Below are 19,420 nucleotides of genomic sequence, written 5' to 3' on the forward strand. Positions count from 1 at the left end.
TGTAATCTTCTTTCACTTGGGATTAGAAACGCAAACATCTAAAGAGCAGTCTTGTTTTGTATTACTTTTTTGCAGAAAAAATAAAGAATTTAAGTGTGAAAGGAAACTAAGCCATAATGATAGGTGCAATGGAGCCTTATCATTTTGTCTACTTGAAAGAAAGTTATCAGGGTTTTGGCTCCCAACATAGAAAGTCATCAAATCGCAGTGACATCAATGATCATCGTTCAAAATGAACATAACCTTTTGCAAGGGAAATTAGCTGCGGGAGCCAACTTTTGTTTGTATAAAAAAGGTTTTTTCTTCCTACTGGGAGAGAAACACTGAATTTTCCAATCAACTAAATTTCCAATCAACTAGATTAATCTCTGGGAAAACCAGTCGAGTCTGCGCGAGGGCTAACCTTTTGGGTGTCAAACTTCGGATATCATTGTAACTAGAGCTGGAATGGAGGTTGTAGCTGTGGAGGAGGAGCAAAGCTGAAGTTGGTTCTTTGAAATGAAATTAGAGTGAGATGTTGGATACTGACATTTATGATTAAGCTAGAAGTTTGCAAAGTGTACTCTTAGTTGAAGGTAAGTGCATCTCTTATATTTTGTTCAAGGTTACTGAGAAATCTCTTCAGTAAAGATAAACAGCCACTGTTATATCTGAAAATGGAAATTTAGTAGTCATGTTGGACTTCCACTTCCATAAGCCTGAGCAGAGCAGTTAGCTTTTTGACATCTAAAGAATCACTCTGTGGTAATTTACTTTGTCACTTAATCAGTTATCAAATAAGGCAGATCCTTATTAATTCTATGTAGCTAATCGATAAATACAGGCGTCTATTTATGCTAGGCTAGGGTGCTTGAATATATTTTTGTAATGTGTTGGACACTAATTCAGCAATGTCGACATACAGTGCAGTGTAACATTTCACAACATCCAAATAGTGTGTCATCAAAAACTAACCTAAGCATAAATGATACAAGTTTAGGGTATAGATTGACGAATAGCATTGTATGTAGGATTACATTGGCGTAGTTTTGAAGACTGTTCCCTAACTCTAACAAGTTCCTGTTTCATAAATTTAAGCTTTTCAGAATATCATTCTACCAAAATACCCATCCTCTGCCTCGCATAATGATATATTGAAGTCAAAAAGCTAATTAAAATCCAAAGCAATCATTTGCCAAACCCATTCTTAAAATATAAAATATGTTTAGGGAGAATTTAACAAGAAGTGATTATACAATATAGGTGAAAATGCTGCCAGGCTCATGAGTAGGACTTCATTGGGTCAAATCAGGTTAGAATCACTTCCCACTACCCTCCATCCTACTCAGCTATTCATCCTTCTAATGTAAGTAAACGGGTATGCATGGCATTAAATCTAGATACCAAACTTACAGCACAAGTTATGTGCCCAACTGGCAGAATGGCTGCCAAATATCTTACCCTTGTAAACAAAAACATTATTTCAATAGTTTGGATTAAGACAACAACATTATCTTTTTGAGAAAATACAATGAGTATGAAGTGGCTTTTCCCAGGACAGACTATTTTTCTGACATCTAAATCAGTTGGGTGTTACACTTGTTATTATTTATTATTTAGAGTTTGGCATGACATGAGTGGTCAGTTAGTATAATGGTCTGTCCAGGGTGAAGTCACTCCACAGATCGGACATAGGCTCTTAGCCTTAAGTTATAGTTATAGTTAGTTATAGTTAAATACAATTCCAACTGTACTGACTGTGTGATTGCCTTTCCCTTCTTCACGCCCATGCAAATGATTTAGAACAAGCAAGTAAATTTCGTTTTCACTCTTTCAATCACCCATGACAATTTTAAGTTTTTTTAGCTATTTCAAATTTTCATAGACATTCTTTTATATTTTTTATTCTCAGTTGAATGGTTTTCCTTAGCAGTTACTTTTTTCAAAACTGGAAAGTGCAAAATTATATGGTTTCTTTAATTTTGGTTTTTCCTTTTCATCTTTTCTATTCCTGGTTTTTATAATGGGTGCACTTTTTTTATTGCATCCAACAATAAAAGTCAATGCTAGGTCTTTGCCAAAGTAGTGAAGATACCACTGTAAAACCTTAAGCACAATTTTGTTATGTGATATGATCTCTACAAGAACAGCAGCCAAATTAAAGTCTGTTACAAATGTCTCAACCAGGGTTTGTGAATAATCTTGAGAATGGTTTAAAGGTGACACAATGCAGAACATTTCTTGTGATTTAACAAATCAATGATAGTGTGTCTCAGATACCTTTCTGCATAAACCTTCTGCCTCAGTTAAATTTTATGTAATTGACTTTCTTCAACTGAAAACCAGATAAAAAAATAATTATTAGAGAGATGTGTGAGGAATTTTAGAATCAATAAAAGGTAACACCTTTAGCCTTTTACATTTATATAGCAGATCCTTATAAATTTTTTAATTTTGCTTGTAGATATGGCAGCTTTAGGTACAAATATATTGTCAGCATTTATTGTCTTGAAAAAGTTTGCCCTGGGGCCAAGACTGTTAAGAATTTATCCAGTTCCGAGAGGGCCATCTGTGAGTATGATGCAAATTTATATTATTCTTTAGAAGTGATCATTATAATTCCTAACCTATTCTTTTTATGCCCTAGTGACTTTTATCTTGTTTATCTCTTTTGCAATCAATAGCATTTAAAGTTATATAATATTTGAAATATCTACTTCTAATATATGAACTCGTTTTAGGGGCGAGACTATGAACCAAACAATTTGGAATTCTTTTGTGATTTCCTCATCAAATCTGTAAGTGTTGCATAATTTTTAACCATTCAATTAAAAGTGCTTTTGCATATGCAAAGCATGGTCTTGCACCTTGTCTGTCTGCTATAAGCCAGTTTGACCAATTGTACTTTGTAGACTTTTTTGTAAAAATGATACATCAGCAAAAAGTAAATTATCAAAAATAATTCTTTCCTTCTTATTCATTTCTTAGTTATTAGTTATCAAGGTGTCTCTTGTAGCCATTGAAAATAGGTGAAAAGCTAGCACAAACTATTTCAATGCATTTTGTCTTATCATTTTCATTATTATGCTTGCAATTTATGACCATGTTTTGCAAGCTTTTCACTAGGCAACCAGATTGTTAGAGTCTTTAATATTCAAAGTTGGCAATGCCCAGTTGATTTAGCTGATGCTTTTTTATCAAAATGTTAGACATTTTGAATATGTCTGAAAATCATGTTGTTAGGCCTGCATTTGTCTATTTTATCAAAGTGAGATTATATTTGGAAACTGCAATTTCTTTTCCAGATTTCAAATGCTGTATCATTGTCCATTTACATGTCACCTGTTGTTCTTTTCTACATGTTTAGAAAAGGTATGCCAAAAAAAATAAAATGCATCAAATTAAATTTTTGCGGGAGTTTGCCAGATTTTTTCTTCTAGGATTGATGATTATTCTGTGTCATAAATTTTGTTTATCTTATGTTTTGGTAAAGGACTTTTTTTTACAATAAGTTTTGATTTTCCACAGGCTCATACTGTAGAATTGTTAATATAACCCCTCAAATATCTTTGAATATACTCCCCCAGAGTATAATCAACCCCTTCCCATTTATGGTAACTTGCTTCTAAATGTAAGCCTTCACAAATATTAGCCCTAATGAATTTTAGCCCAAGGCTATTTTCTCCCTTTAACAAGAATACATGCCTACCCCCTCCTCATACCAATACAAAGTACAAGAACAACAAATTCTATTCATCAGTGCATTAGTCCATTTTTTACATCTAGCTTGCAGTGCTTATTACCTTAAACATTTGATATCAGGGTACCTCAGTGCTTTCTCCCTGAGTCAATGTGCCTTCTTGGGCATATCCAGCTTCACCCACTATATTTTCTGTGTTTTTTTTAATATACCCTTCTTTACACAATGGTACCAGCATTTTGAATGTCTCTGAAACATGACTGATCTTTTCATTTAGGCTTGAAAAAAAACGATTTTGCATTTTGTGTTTGAAAGTATGTGAATTCCTATCATAGATCCAGCCACCCAGAATAGAGCCCCCTCCCCAGAAAAAATAAGCCCCTTGACCTTTTAAAGGCCTTGGACTTATTTTTGGAATTTGGCAGTTAACTTTTTGCTCAAATGTTTATTGGAAGCTATCTATAACTGCAAAAGTTAAGGTTTTAACGGTGCCTGGGGTATTACTGGTTGATGTTGAAATTTTGTAACTCTGAGAATAGGCTATAAACACACCAATTCAAATTACAGCCTCATTACTTCTTCAAATTCTTTTGTACAAATTTTTTAACCTCAGCTTTGGGTTGAGAGCAAAGATAAAAATTTGTCAGGGATTTGACCATGATTGGCAGCTATAGGGGTTGGTAAATTTTCACCCAGAATTATTTTTGTGGTCAAAACCCTTACAAGTCTTCAAACTTCATTTTTCTATAAAATATCAAATATAAGCACAAACAATATAAAAAATTGTACCCAATCTAAAATTATGGTGATAACCAAATCTGAGCTTAAAAAAGTTGTACAATGAAGGTTGGAGATATCTCCAAAGGATGGCTGTAAGTGGAATTAGTGTATTGGTCTTTGGAAAATTGTCCAAAAAATCATTGACTTGCTTACATGAGGCTTAAACCGCTGTTTAAAACTTTTACAGGGTTGATGACTGCAAGCCAAATTATGTATCTATCAAAAGTGTTTGCAACTTGTACCCAATCTAAAATTATGGTGATAACCAAATCTGAGCTTAAAAAAGTTGTACAATGAAGGTTGGAGATATCTCCAAAGGATGGCTGTAAGTGGAATTAGTGTATTGGTCTTTGGAAAATTGTCCAAAAAATCATTGACTTGCTTACATGAGGCTTAAACCGCTGTTTAAAACTTTTACAGGGTTGATGACAGCAAGCCAAATTATGTATCTATCAAAAGTGTTTGCAACTCTTGGAGTAGGCGTCAGTATTCTTTTGATTGGTAGAGGTATGTACTATATGTTACTATAGGAAACACAAATGCCTTTAATCATGGTAATTGCTGTTAGAATCCTTAGCTTTATTCATACAAGTCTCATAAATTACAACATTTAGCAGCCACAAGTGATTTAACTCGTGTCCTTTTGTGCAATGACCAGAAAGTCTGTATCCCAGTTAAATATCATTTTTTGGTATCTTATCTTGAAACTTTATAGAACCAAGAAAAACAGTGTACAAATATTTTGTAGGAAATTTTTAAATTTGAACTTTACAATGCTAATTGCTAAATAAGTTGGCTGTAATTTTGTAACATTCTCTTCAAAACTAATTTGCTACATCATAGATTTCCTTTTTTGTGTTACAGGTGACAAATTGCATAATTTACTGTTAGGTTTAAGACACACAATCACAAAACTCAATTCATGTGGGAAGCCTAATTATTTATTACCTTAAACAGCTTTTAGAACGACCTGCATGTTTAAGTTTGTAAGAACAGCTTTTATTTGTCTTGTTACTGGTAACAAGTAATGACTTTTGAAATAATCTGCTGAAAACCTTTATATGATGATTAACATTCATGATTCTGTTTATCTTTGTGAAAGGAATCGACAGATATAGGAATCCTCATTATCAGCGGTTCATGAAAATTTTAGATGAAGCAAGACAAGATCCTGAATTCAAGGTATATCTTTTTCACAGACTTATGTATATTCTGCATGGTCAAAAAATTACTTTATATGCAAATGTATTGAATTCAATAATGTAAACCTTTTTAGATAATTACCAGATACTAGTGTAGATAACTTTTTGGCTTTCATAATCACCACCAGCCCTGTTTGTGTCACAAAATATAAGTACCGAAACAATCCATTGATTAATGTTTATTTCTGCATTGATTGTGTAGAGCTATGAATGTGGTGGAGCTATTATTGTAAAAATATGAAGAACAATCTTTCTGATAACATTTATCATTCTTTTTTATTATCAGTAAATATGACATTGTAAGATTTATTCTATGAGAAAATTTCAGTTGTTTGTCAGATTGAAATAGTTTTCAGTAGTCTAGGCATTATAACCAATCCTTCACAGTCATTTTTAGCTGAATGCTTTAACATCCATAATTAGAAAAGGGAGAAGGATTATCAAGAAATATAAGTTAGTTTTTGGTTTGAATGTTTAAATAAAAGCCCATCTGACAATGTACCTTGCCAAACAGTTAGATACTACTAGTTACAGATAAACCATTTATTTCCTTGCTTTTGCTTACACAGGAACAGCTGCAAGCATATGATTTTGAATTCTTTGCCTGGTTGGTTGATTTCAAATGGAACGAAAGTTCCTTGGCCCCTATGAAGTACCGACAGTCTGCTGAAAAGAATGATGATGTGCCATTTACCTGGAAGTTTATCCAACTACCCCTGAAAGCTTTTGAGTAAGTGCCAACTATAATGCATTGATAGATTATCCTTTAATAGAGCAGTTTGATTTAAATCTAAATGAACTTTTTTTCTACTTTTCAAATTTAGGGTTACGGTAAACTTTTTTGACACGATATTTGGTTTTCTCTCCCTAAAAGCAAAACCATTAACGGAATCAGATTAAGCTATACATCATTCGACGCACAAGAATGTGGCGATTCCAACCATATCAAAATAATTGACAAAGATTGTAAAATGATACTTTCCAAGCAAGTTTATTGCTTAAATAAGTGTACCACCTTCAAAACTATTTTGTACCCTTGCGTTTGAGGTAACAAAATCTGACTTATATCAGCAGAAAGCCTTAGCTACCAAACTGTGTCTCACTCTCATAGCTGTATTTGGCTATAAAAGACGGACCAGAGCAAATACCAAAATTTTAAGACATACTTTGCTTACCCGACGTCTGTCCTTGCCGTATGCAAAGTTTTGAGCCATTCGATTGGTTCTTTGGATACAAAATAGCTTTTTCACACCTGTATGTGAAGGAATTGTAAGTCCGGAGAAAACGGGGTTTTACTGATCGAACTTGCAAGGTACGATAGTATAATCGGGGTCAAGTCACTTGAAGCTTAAGATCAATTAGCCTGTTTAAATAAACACGGCGGGCCGTACATTGGATACATGAATGTGCAATGTGATATTGTAAATAAGACATGCGACCACAATATATGCAAAGCACAATGCAAAGCAAGGATAATCGGCATAACAGGTCAAGAAATTTTCAGGCCTCAACTAAAAGTTCTGAAAAAGAAATTGTTGAAACCTCCGTTACATATGATTTTTTCCATTTTCAAAATTTCTGTTTGTTTCAAAATTGGTATTATTGTGTGCCTTGAAAGTTCGCCTGCGTGAATGTGAGAAAATCGAAAAATTGATGTTTTTATCCAGAAAATGTTTTCCGTAACTTTAATATCCCTTCGTCATATCTTGTCCTATTTTATCCTAAATTTTTGTTCATAACATTCCTTTCTCTGGTTTCCTTAGTTTAAAAATGTATCTTACAAATGGGCTTCTTATCTATGTTGTTTTTATTTCTTATATTTCTCTGAATCACTGCATCCTTGTTTGTGAGAAAAAGCTCACCACTAAACACCTTGCCACACAATAATGTGCTACGTTTAATGCTTAATTAAAAAGATTCTTTTCTAGCCTTGTCCGGTGTTGTCTAGCAAATGTGGTTTTTAGTGACAATTATGTTCTTTTAACGTTGGTTGTAGTAGCTTCTGTAATATTCTAGCTACTTTGTCGCCCATGGTTTTGCGAGACCCATGATATATCCAGGATCAGTGAAGTTGTTGCAAAATGCTTTTGGTTAGTATTTTTTGTATGTCTAAACTTCTGTAATTCTTTAGATAGTAATAATGGTTTTGTTAAATACGAATGCTCAGTTAGTTCTTCAGAGTTTCTCTTTGGCTATTCCTTGAAAGAACCAGATCAAGCTTGCTACCTTTATGTTTCCTAGTTTCCAATTTTTATTTGATTTATGAAGAACTTGAAGAGAGGCATTTATTTGAAGTCCAACGCACTCGCTAAGACTCCTATTTACCTCTTAGGTATTGATTCAAATTATTTATTACTGGTGTTTTGTATACTTGATTTTGTGTAAACTCTTAAGTGTCTAAAGTGTTGTTTCTTAGATATGATAATTTGTATATCTTACAAACTGATTTAGATGTTAATAGAAGCATCCTGTTCTTCCTACAAGATTGGCATTTTTTCACCTATTCTGTTCTTCTTAACTGATTTGTAACCTTTACTTTATTTTATTTACAATCTACATTGAGGTCCCATTGGGCATTTTTCACATTACTTTTTTTTTCACAGCCGATACCATCCTTAAGGGGCGTGCATATTTGATTGAAAAGGTATGAAGACTACATATTACATTAACTATTTTTTCATTGTATGTTTAAACTATATTTCTGTTCCGGCACTTGCACTTTGACGGTCTCTTATTTTTCAATAACTAATTTTTGCTAGAACGGCAGACGAGCTAAAGTGCTGACTGAAGATGGCAATGAGATTGACACGATGTTTTTAGACAAAAGAAGTATTGAATACAATGGTGAAACACTGGTGAGTAACAATTTATCTTCAAGCTTAAAATATACACTTACTATGATTTTATCATTTTCGTTTTAAATATGTATTCTACGTTTTTTATCTTTTGTAAGTATTCAGGTGTAAGGCAACCCCTTTGTGTTTTTATCGTAGAATTTTTAACGGGTTGATATGTCTTTTTTCCTGAAAAATTCTTTGTTTATAATAAGAAATTTTCACACGAACTAAATTTTTTGTGTAACTTCTTATCTCTTAAGTCGATAAATCAATCAGCATCAAATCAAAAGTTCGTTGCATATGCTAAAAGTTTTTGCACAAACTGATTGATGTTTGCACAACACTATCGATGCTGTTATATCTCTTTTTACTTATTTTTACTAGCTGAGTATTTTTAATCATATCTGAATCTTTCTTACCATTATACCTCAATTTTACTAGGCTTAGCTTACTTTTACACTTTTAAATTAAGTAAAGAGGCAAAGGCGGATCCAGAGCAAATTTGGGGCAGTTGGTAGTGGGGGCGCTAAAATATTTGCAAAAATTAATGACGAGAGTTCGCTGTATACAACAATTTCAGATCCATTTTCGGAATAAACAAGATAGCTTTGAGGTAATCCTTGAAGCAAATTAACTTATCGGTCTCAAAAACTTTTTCACTTGATTCTCATTCTTCAAAGGGGGCGCATAGTTTCCAAAAAAGGGGCGCCACACTTGCTTCAACTCGTTGAGGAAGGGGCAACTGCCCCTAGTTGCCACCCTTGAATCCGCCACTGTAAAGAGGTGTATATTAACTTAAAATGAATTTTTTTATTAGGTTATTACATGTGAGGGAAATGCAGCTTTCTATGAACTTGGATGCATGGTTGTTCCGCGAATTGGTAAGAATCCGAAGCATTGACGTTAGCAAACAATGTTTTAGTAATGTCACACTTTGACAGTCACAAATATGTTATCATAGAAATTTTCAACTATTCTTACTCACTTACACAAGAGAAATATTATCATAGAAATTTTTGCGCCATTCATAAAATTGTTTACATATAGGCATCTTTGTTTTCCAGTTGTCATTGCTGTTTGTTTTGCCATTATCAACCCCTCGTTTTTATTTTAGCCGGATACTCAATTCTTGGCTGGAACCATCCTGGCTTTGCTGGCAGTTCGGTATCATAAATAATTAATTTTCAAGTGATAAGGCCCAGCTCTTCCTAACGAATTTTCTTAACGTGATGTGCTTAATGTTAAACCAATGACATCACTTTGTTACGTTCCATTAGATTTGTTGCACAAAAAAGATTTTTTCCAATTTATCATAATTGTCATAAATTATCATCTTGTAAACCATTGTGATTTTTATCATAATGTTATTTAAAGCCAAAGGGAATTGAGAAAATATAACCGATCTAAAGTTTTGATTCCGGTTTTGTTCTGGCTTCGTACCTTATGTTCATATATAAATGGGGACAATGCTAAGAGAAAAGAAAGAATGAGACATTTGATGAGGAGAGCGATCTTCATGCAGAGAAGTAGAATTAGATTGTTTCACTTCTCAGGACGGTGGCTTTGCTGTTGACTCAAATAGTTTCAAATAATAGTCATTTTTATGAGAGGTTAAAGACGAACTATCTATGCTTTTTCACTAGGGGCTCCCCTACCCAGATCCGGAGAAAAAGGCCGTTGACGCTGTTGTCAAGTATGCTGTTACCAAACTTGGATTCCCTCTGGAAAATATAATATTTTTTGCATGGTCAATAGGTTAGTGTAACCTATATTCTCCTTTATTGCTTTTGCAATTATCTGGTTTGCCTTTGGCAGGCTGGGTTAACACAAGAAAATTGAACAAAGCTTTTGTGCTAACACATGTGCCTTTCCTTTCATGAATCGTTTACAAGAGTTCCTACTTACAGTTGGGCCATGAATTTATTGTACTTATTTTGTAACTTCATCAAAACCAGCAGTTTTTTTAAATTTGATTTTCCGTAAAGGAAGCCAAAGAGTTTTTTAAAAATTGGTTCATACCACCGTGTATGTTTATCTTCACTTGCTGATTTAATTGATATGCCTCACTAACGCTTGGCTAATCGTGAAGATGAACTATTTATCAACTCATCGTAAACTGTGAATATTTATATAAATGTAGAGACGTCAGTCCTGATGAGCTTCAAATCCTCTCCATTTTCACGAATGAACGAGTCTTTTAGAATAATGGTTTTCTTCTAAATACATTCATGTTTTGGGAAATCTCCATATAATGGTTACACCAAGGACCACATCTATTATCCGCTTAGGAAGGTGTCCGATGTTTTGAGATATCCTTAGTTTGAGGGTGTCCGTTGATTGCAGTTGTCCGTTGATTGCAGTTGTCCGTTGTTTGCGGATATCCGTTGTTTGAAAGTGTCCGGTGATGAGATTTCTCTGTATCACAATTTCATCGTAAGACGATACCTATTCAAATATTCTTTCATTCATTCATTCAAAATGTTTTTTGTTTATTATAGGTGGGTATTCGGCATCCTATGCTGCAATGGCCTACCCTCAGATCAAAGGAATCGTAAGTCTTTGTGTTTCAAGTAAATTCTCAATTCTTGAAAATGGCTTTGGAAAAAGCAAACATTTGAGTAAATTAAAGCTTTTCGTCTGACCCTCTTCAGAGTTTAAAACGCCAGAACATAGATCGAAAACTCTACGCTAGGAAATACTTATACCCAGTTGTGGATCGATATAGGCCAATCAGAAACGCGGGCACATGACTGTTGAGGTTGCCCAATCAGTGCCGCTTGCCTATAGAGAATGTTACCAATGGAGTCCTAAGGTGAAAACAAACTCCTTTTGCCTACGAAAGTACAACTAAAACATGCGATTCTGCTATCGGGCAGCATTTACTGGAAAACCCAGATTGTGCAAAAAACTAAAATGGCGACATGTTTCGTATTATTGGTAAAGCCCGATCGTCATTCCATCTAGCAGTTTTGGAATCTATCTACATTAGCACGAAAAAAGCGTTATTGTGTTGATCAATGCTTATTGACTGATAACCCTATGTTTGAGAGAGTGTAAATATGGCCTCTGAATTCAGGATATATTCTTTGTCCCTTCTATTTGGCATGTTTTGGTCTCACCTTTCTGTCATTTATGTCTCATCTAGATTTTGGATGCCACGTTTGACAATGTTCTTCCTTTGGCTACAGCAAGGATGCCCTCAGTACTCCGTATGTCCGTTTAATCCTTTTTGAAATTCATTTGTTTTTCATGATACTTTTGGATGCTGATAGTTATCTCTAACCAGTACTGTTGCATTCAAAATTAGGCCGGCATTATCGAGTTCAATAGATATTACCATATAAGGTTGTCATTCCAATATTTGAATGAGACACTCATTCAGCAGTATGGGAGGTTAGTCAGCCATTTAGGATCCGGTCGAAGTTCTTTCTAAACTCATTTTTGTCATGCTTTAAGTTTGTTCTGTATCCAAAAGTTTTTTGCCATTTAATTAACATCTAGAAGACTGATTTTCTAAAATATATTAAGACAATGATAGACCTACCCTAGTTCTATGTTATCTTCATTTTATCTTGTGGTCGATTTTGTTATTAAACCATTTATAATGAAAAATAAAACTTTTTACGGTCAGTGTCTTTATTCTGTCAATGGGCAAGTGCTTCTTCATATCAACTACCATTAAACAGCAGCAACATAAAGCTTATAAAACTCATCTCGCTTTTCGTCCTTAGTGAGCACTGTTAAAAGAGTGGTAAGGGATTACTTCCCGTTGAATGTGGAGCAGCAGCTTCTCAGGTGAACCAAAGTTATAATTACTGCAAACATCGACCTCTAAATCATTTAGCAGGTAACATAAGAGTCTCTTTGAAGGCCACATTTTAAATCCTGAGGGGTAATTTCTATTGAAAACTCAAGACTACCAGGTACAGAAGCATGTAAATATCAAGCTGCTGTAGCTTATTCATTCGTAAACCATTTACTAATAAAGACTAGATTCATATTTTAATCGTATTGCTAGTTCTCGTGTAAAAGGTATTAGAGCGCCAGTCCAAGTGAGTTTTCTCATCCTCTCGATCATATTTCGCTTATAACTCTTTACCTGTTTGTTACCAAATGATTGAAAATAGTAATTTAGGGTTTTAGGAAATATATACGATTTAAAGAAAGTATCTGTTTGAAGGCCCAAAGCTTCCTGTGTTTCTTCTTTTTCTACACCGTGCTGAGATTTTGATAAAAATCGAACCGGCACTTCCTGATATATAGCCTGGCCATCGTACTGCTTCCGTACCCTTAAGAGCCTCATAACTGCATATTCGTCATTCACAAACTCATTTGCCCTAATGCCTAATAGTGATGCATCTCAGTGTGTAGATAATGTGATAAAGGTAGGACAAACATTAGGCCCGTTCAACATCGAAAGCCTATTTTTCTACACACTTATCATCCCGAAAACCAAGCTCGTAGGTTTATTTAAACATCTTGAACCCTTGAACCCAACCCAACACTTCACTGTTCAGTCCCTTCGTCTTTGTTTTTTTCTGGAAAATCAGATATGATGATTATGGCCAAGGCTAGTTATAGATCTTGTGTCCATTAATATTGCCACAATATTAGTTACAACCAAAGACTAACAGGCCATTTCATGAGCATCTGCCCAGAAAATGTGTTTATTTTTTACATTTGTGATATAACACAGAGATTAATATGCACATTAGATTTTCTTCCTGTTTGATGTAAGGACAGAAAATTTGTAACACTACTTTTTAATAAAGGTACCCTGGTCCAGTTCGATTGATACGAAGATTTCAAGAGGAAATCATCACAACAAAGTGAGTTGAATTTTCAAAGACCCTGCCACTTTATTTTGTTTTGTTGTTGTCTGTTTTCAAACTTTTGCTTGTATTTCTTTAGCGCTGGCTGTGTGCTTCAAGGGTCCTTTATAATTGGACCTAAACTTCCCTCTGCAGGGTTTTGTGTGCCGTGTTTTAACAGAACACACAATTAAATATATAAAATTTTATATTACGTTCAACGTACCATTTAGTGTTCGATTTTTATGCCTGTGGAATCAAACACCTCTGACCCAGCGAATTCACATCCGCAATGACCAGCTGCGCAGGCACTCCCTCCTCGTAGAATTGTGTAGCGATGTAGCTGATGATGAAGAATGCTGACTTTAATGCTGTGTATCTGGTTTAGGAATATGTAGAACTTTATCGAATAATTATGGATTTCTAGTAAAACAAGTAACAAACTTATGCAGAAAAGATGCCCCTGGTGGTATGAAGTTACACCTTTTAAAAATTTATGCAATTTTTGATTACATAATCTGAAACCTGTCACTCAAGAAGCATTCTATCTGAAACAGTTAGCCATCGAACGTTCGAAACCAATTTTTGGAGCCATGTATACTATTGGCTTGAACCAAAATTGTCAATTTTTACTCACAGGTAATCATCTAATCGCAAGTAATGATTTTTAACTTTTCTTTCGACAGTTTTTTCTTTGGAAACATAATTTCTCTGTTTTTTTGGAATCCTAACCATTGTAGCCTCTTTTTTACAGGTCCTTTGAACCAGCAACCAACCGTGGAAATTTCTTGTTAGTCAACCTTTTGAGATACAGGTAACATTTCTATTTTTCACTACATCCTGGGTCATAAGTTTTGAAATGTTATGGTTTATCCGAAATTGGTTTTTGTTGCCCAGTTTGCAATCCTTAATTCTTTTCGTTCCTATAAGCATAGTTGGAATTCTTCATTCTTTACAACCTTATTTTCAGAGTATGGATCACGTGTGGATTTTCCTGCTCTTTGGCATGTCACGGCTAAAAATTTCTAAAAAAACTGATCTTTTGCTTTAATTTAAGCCTACTTTCCTTGTTGTAATTATTACTTGTTTAAGATATGCAAAATATGTTGCAGAAATTGGAAAAAAATTATTGAATTACTTTACAAATTGAGAAAACATTACCTACCTAAATGTTTTTGTAGATATCCCGGCATCATGACAGAGGAAAGCGTTAACGCAGCCTGGGAATTCTTAGCCGCTCCAAACTTTCAAGTTCAAGGTCGGTGACACGCCACGTCAAATTCTCTACCTTTGAATTCGATTTTATATCATCTTTAGTAATTTTCTAACAATGTGTTCCTTGGTGTTAGATCTCAGGAAAATCATTTTTATGGAATCCATCCAAGATGTTTTTTTTCTCAACCAAAACTATTTTTACCGAGATTTATGGTATTATTGAAATATTCCAATCACCCTGCAAACCTAATGTCTTTATTGTTCGCATTTGATGCAGCTATCCTATATAGCCTACATGTTTTCCTTATTGTTTCTATCACTTGAACGTTTTAGGACATTATCGTCATGATGATTAATAAGAATGATTCCTTCTTGTGCACAACATTAAAGTTGATATCTTCCTATTCAGCTGCTGTCAAAGAGCGGTACAGATACAATGAAGAGGCATGCGAAAATGCCATAAAACTGGCGACAAACGGCCAATGGCCAACGTTTCCTTGTCACGCAGGTACGTTCAGATGCGCTTTTCTCAATCTAAGTTCTGGAGTTTTTTTAAGAATTCATAAAGGTCCTTTTGCACAAACGTTATTATTTGACAACGCATCGTTTCCTTGTAGATTTAAAAACTTAAGATTTTTCATCAAGAAGATGTATCCGTGTTAACATGACCAGTTTAGGTTAAAACACAACACAACAGTATCACGATAACGACATCAAAGAACATACAAGAAGGAAGTTGGATTTATGTGTTGATGGCGTGTAGATGGTCTTGTATTGAGGATTGTGTTGATTTATTTTGATGCAGTATACTACTATTCTTGCAGTAAAGAGTAGATAAAATACTTTTTTTGTAGTCAATAAAGTGGAATACATGTTATGCATGCTTCATGTTCAGTTACAGACAAATATGTGGTAGTAACTATTTGTATATTAACCTTACATCATTAAGGAAGGTTACTGTCTTCTAATGTGACTAAGAAAAGTTCAAAAATCGTACGCCATTTCACATATTTTAGAGAAGTAACTCTACGATGGTTTGATGCCATAAATTCGATGTGCTTCAACCGTCCCTACCGAATCTATCCACATTTAATTTAAAAATTTACTTGTATTCTGGAATAGACTTTTTTTAGCCACCATCTGCATATGCTCGTTCTTTGAATTAACCTTTTTTTCTCAGGCGAAGAATGGGAACCTGAGTTTCGATGTAATGTTGCATTGTTTCTTGTAAGTACTTCAACAAAATATTTCATTTGATATTATATATTTTATGGAAACCTAAAGGCATGCTTTTATATTTCAGACCTGCATAGTAAGTCAGGCCTGTATAAAAACTTTACGCTTACCTCCGTATTTTCTGTATACATGAATTTTGTATGCAAGAGTTTGTTTTATTTTTTAGTTTTTATGCTCAACTTTTCCTACCTTTAGATAACGCTCTATTGATGTGATATATTTTTATTTTGCTAATACTGTTACATGTTGTCCCATCTCGGCAGTAATGACTGTGATCTTTTAAGGAAACGGAATAGTATTGGGTCATTTTGATGCAACCTTTATGACAAAATCACATAGTTATATGTACCAAAATATTTTAAAGATAAAATTTCTGTGTTCATCTAAAAAGTCCTGCCTTGATGTAAACTGTCAGAATAGCTTTGAAATGTTTTATGCGCATAGCTAAATCTTTCCTCGTTTAATCTGGCTCAATGGACGATGAGCAAAGTTCTACAAACTTCATTCTCAGCTCAGAACTTAAATGTCCAAGACACTTAGACTCAGAACGTAGACTGGCCAAGGCTCTTTATGTGCTGGATGTAAACAATTTTCACAAAAAATCGCTGATTCATAAGCTGCCCTATATTTTACCTCATCACTATAGGATGAGAAACTTTTTTTGAGCACCGCTATAAGATGAGAAACTGTTATATGTGATGAGAAATTTTAGAATATCACTCATCATTGGAAACACAGACATAATTTGTCGTGAGAAAGAAATGCATTGTTAACGACTTTGCAAAGCATTCTCTAACTGCTGAGCATGCCTTTATGTCTCCTTATTAGATGATACCAAAAATAAATGCCATGTGGCGTTGCGTACAACTTAGTAGGAGATGCTATGAAACAGTGGTGGCGCCAGAAATCTCCCGACAGAGGGCTTGGAGCTTCCGACAGGGGGGCTAAAATGACTAAAATAAGCAGTTTTCGTACGTTATTTTGTCAAATTTGCTCCGACAATAACCTAAAATTTCCTCCGTTGGGGGGCTAGATGCTTCCGACGGAGGGGCTGTAGCCCCCCTAGCCCTCCCCTGGCGCCACCACTGCTATGAAATGATCCTCCGAGCCGGATGATACATAAAAAGCAAACAGCGCAAGGGAAGGCTTTCCAGCAAGCCTCATCTCATACCCTCGTAGATACCATAGTTACTGCTGAGATGTGACTAATATCCAACCATCCACAAGATCACTTTTATCGTATGGTATTTTGCTTACAGGTATCAAAACACATGGATCACTTTGACGCCACTCATAACACTCCTCTCCCGTCTTCGTACTTCCGCTTCCCGTGGCATTATTAGATGGCTAGGAGAATAAGGAGCTGTGACAGGACGATCTGCCAATGAAATCCATGGTTTTCAGTGAAGAAAGAACATTTAGTCTTTGCACGATTTAGGTTTTCTATAGAGGTAGATTTTCACTAGATTTTGAGTATGTTTTCAAAAGTTAGGAACATCGCTCCAGCTCAACTGAGTTTTTGTCCCTTTGTCCTTCACGGAAACTTCTTCATTGTTGCCATATTTCTCAGTTACAATAATTTTTTTACTTAGTATTTCTTACTTAAACCGTCCATGACTATTTGATTTTCAATGATTGGTTTCTTGCAAAAAGTCGACAAAAGTGTAGTAATAGAAAGGTACATCGTTTTCTCTTTTTCCAAGTTGTTTGAACCAACAACATCTAATACGAACCATATGAAGTTTCATAAAAGAACATGTGTGACAATTCACGAAAGAGTTCCTAAATTTTTTTTCTGACTGGGGACTTCACCTCTCTTTGCTCTCCTTTTTTGTGATAGGATCCTTGTTCTCTTGGTTGATATTTTGTTTACTATGTGAAAATTAGTTTTCTTTGGCTGTGGGATCTCAAAAATTTAGTGATGTGCTTCTTTGGAAACGTGTATTTGTATTCATTTATGCCTTCTTGAGCTATGTTTTTGCATTAAATTAATTGAGGCTGGCCTTCTGTTTCCTTTATAACCAGCACCGCCACCAGATTTCAGATGTTCTGCCTTGCTTCTTTAGGTGTCCGTGCATTATTTAATCATCTTTATGTCTTTTTGCATCTCCTTTGATGGGGTTGGTGCCCAGAGGTGGGTGAGTGCATCTGTCTTGATGGGAAAAAATTTCAGGAGCCATTCCCTGGACAGACTTGGTTTTTTGTTGACCGACCCCAACGCCTTAAGAACAAATTTTTGGTTAAATCAACGAAGCTGCTTGTTGTTGAGTAAAGTTGACTTATCTTTTTCTTTGTGTTTTACTAGTATTGCTGTGAAAAAAGAAACATTTGAAGCATGTTCCTTTCGGGTTTTCGATTTATGTTCTGAAGTTTCAAACTCTGAAAAGCTTTAGAAACATGTTTCAAAATATTTGCTTTTTTCAAAGCAATTTTTAAATTCTGTACCACGAAAAGCTTGTTTTGCTAGTAATGGTTTCTAAAATTCGCCTGCTGATGCGTTGTCGTATTTGCGTTCTGCCCCAGTTGGATTTTGCTGCTCCACCAAAGCAAATCAAAAATATATCCTGTAAAGGCCAATGTTAGGTTTTGTGTCTTGCTTTAGGTCTTCATGCGCATTAGAATATTTGCAGCTGCTAATGGGATAGCAGAGCTAATGAACGATAGCAAAATTATTATCTTTTCAGACGAAAATAAAGCACAATGAATGTGCGAATGCTAGATAAATCTATGATAACCTGCCATTTTTTGTAAATATTGCAGAGCTCATAGCGGTTATTCAATCCCCTTTCAAACATTTCTTTGTTCCGTTTCCCTACTACAATCAGAAATGTTCCATCTTCCCTCTGTTGATAATTCTATGCTTCACACACTGTTTCGTTATCTCTAGCAGCTTTTAACGTTTTGTGAAGTTTCTTTCGATAAAAACACCTGCTTTTAATAATTTTTTGAACATGCTGATGCCAGAAGATAAAATAGAATTCAAAAGATCTTCCAATGCTTTTAGCATTGCATAGTGTGTCTTCGGTTCGTTCAAAATCGTCTTTGAGATTGCTGATTTTACTATCATGGATTTTAAGTTTGGCTTAATCTTGTGGCAAAACCATTGATTAAATGAGGCTTGCACTAGTGCTTAACACTTCCGTTCATTCCTTTCAGATGACCCTGCCAGACGTTTCTTGTAACGATCCTCTCAACCAAGATCTGCTGTCCGTAAAATGAACTTGAATGGACGGAGGGGGCTAAGAATTCTAAAATTTCAGAAATTTTCATAAGAGCATAAGTGCAAAAAATATTCAGTAAATTTTGAGTTTTGGTTGGTATTGGTTGTGAAGCTCCCGAGACCGCCCTGCATCGGTAGTCTCAGTATTAATAGGTAAAGCATATTATCATATCAAAATTACGTTTATCGTGCAGGTTAGGAAAAAATGTATGAAATGAAAGAAATGAAATGTAATGAAAGAATGAGAGAGAATACTATAATGTTTTTCTCTCAGGTATCCAGTAGCAGTAGCCCCAAGTAGCCCAATCTTTTCTTTCGAAACTAGACGTATGCTCTTTTCAAAATCTTAAAGGCTCTTGCGCAACCGGCATGCTTAGCGACAGTTGTCTTGAGAAATTGACTGTGTTTTTTATTTTCATGCAGTGCGATATTAGGTCGGT

At 34.8% G+C, this 19,420-nt stretch overlaps 1 protein-coding gene across 1 annotated transcript; it reads left to right on the forward strand.

Moving 5' to 3' along the window:
• The first annotated feature begins 419 nt into the window (after nt 1-419).
• On the forward strand, nt 420-17,267 carry LOC135693879 (phosphatidylserine lipase ABHD16A). Its single transcript, XM_089111527.1, has 22 exons — nt 420-575; nt 2,444-2,550; nt 2,721-2,777; nt 3,285-3,351; nt 4,880-4,966; nt 5,562-5,641; nt 6,231-6,391; nt 7,678-7,751; nt 8,265-8,305; nt 8,421-8,516; nt 9,316-9,379; nt 9,613-9,662; nt 10,142-10,253; nt 10,997-11,049; nt 11,644-11,707; nt 12,230-12,293; nt 13,271-13,327; nt 14,064-14,123; nt 14,491-14,567; nt 14,934-15,032; nt 15,705-15,751; nt 17,020-17,267. Exons 2-22 carry the CDS (start codon nt 2,446-2,448, stop codon nt 17,101-17,103), a joined length of 1,599 nt encoding a protein of 532 aa, XP_088967653.1. The 5' UTR covers nt 420-575; nt 2,444-2,445; the 3' UTR covers nt 17,104-17,267.
• Nucleotides 17,268-19,420: the final 2,153 nt, after the last annotated feature.

Source organism: Rhopilema esculentum, chromosome 11, assembly GCF_057945365.1.
Source record: "Rhopilema esculentum isolate cy_ngs chromosome 11, ASM5794536v1, whole genome shotgun sequence".
NCBI classification, from domain to species: Eukaryota; Metazoa; Cnidaria; class Scyphozoa; order Rhizostomeae; family Rhizostomatidae; genus Rhopilema; species Rhopilema esculentum.

Coding starts and splice junctions, on each gene's coding strand:
- LOC135693879 (XM_089111527.1), top strand. CDS start 2,446: ATGGCAGCTTTAGGTACAAATATATTGTCAGCATTTATTGTCTTGAAA. Junction 8,306..8,420: donor GTGCATATTTGATTGAAAAG/GTATGAAGACTA, acceptor AATTTTTGCTAG/AACGGCAGACGAGCTAAAGT. Junction 9,663..10,141: donor CTGGCTTTGCTGGCAGTTCG/GTATCATAAATA, acceptor CTTTTTCACTAG/GGGCTCCCCTACCCAGATCC.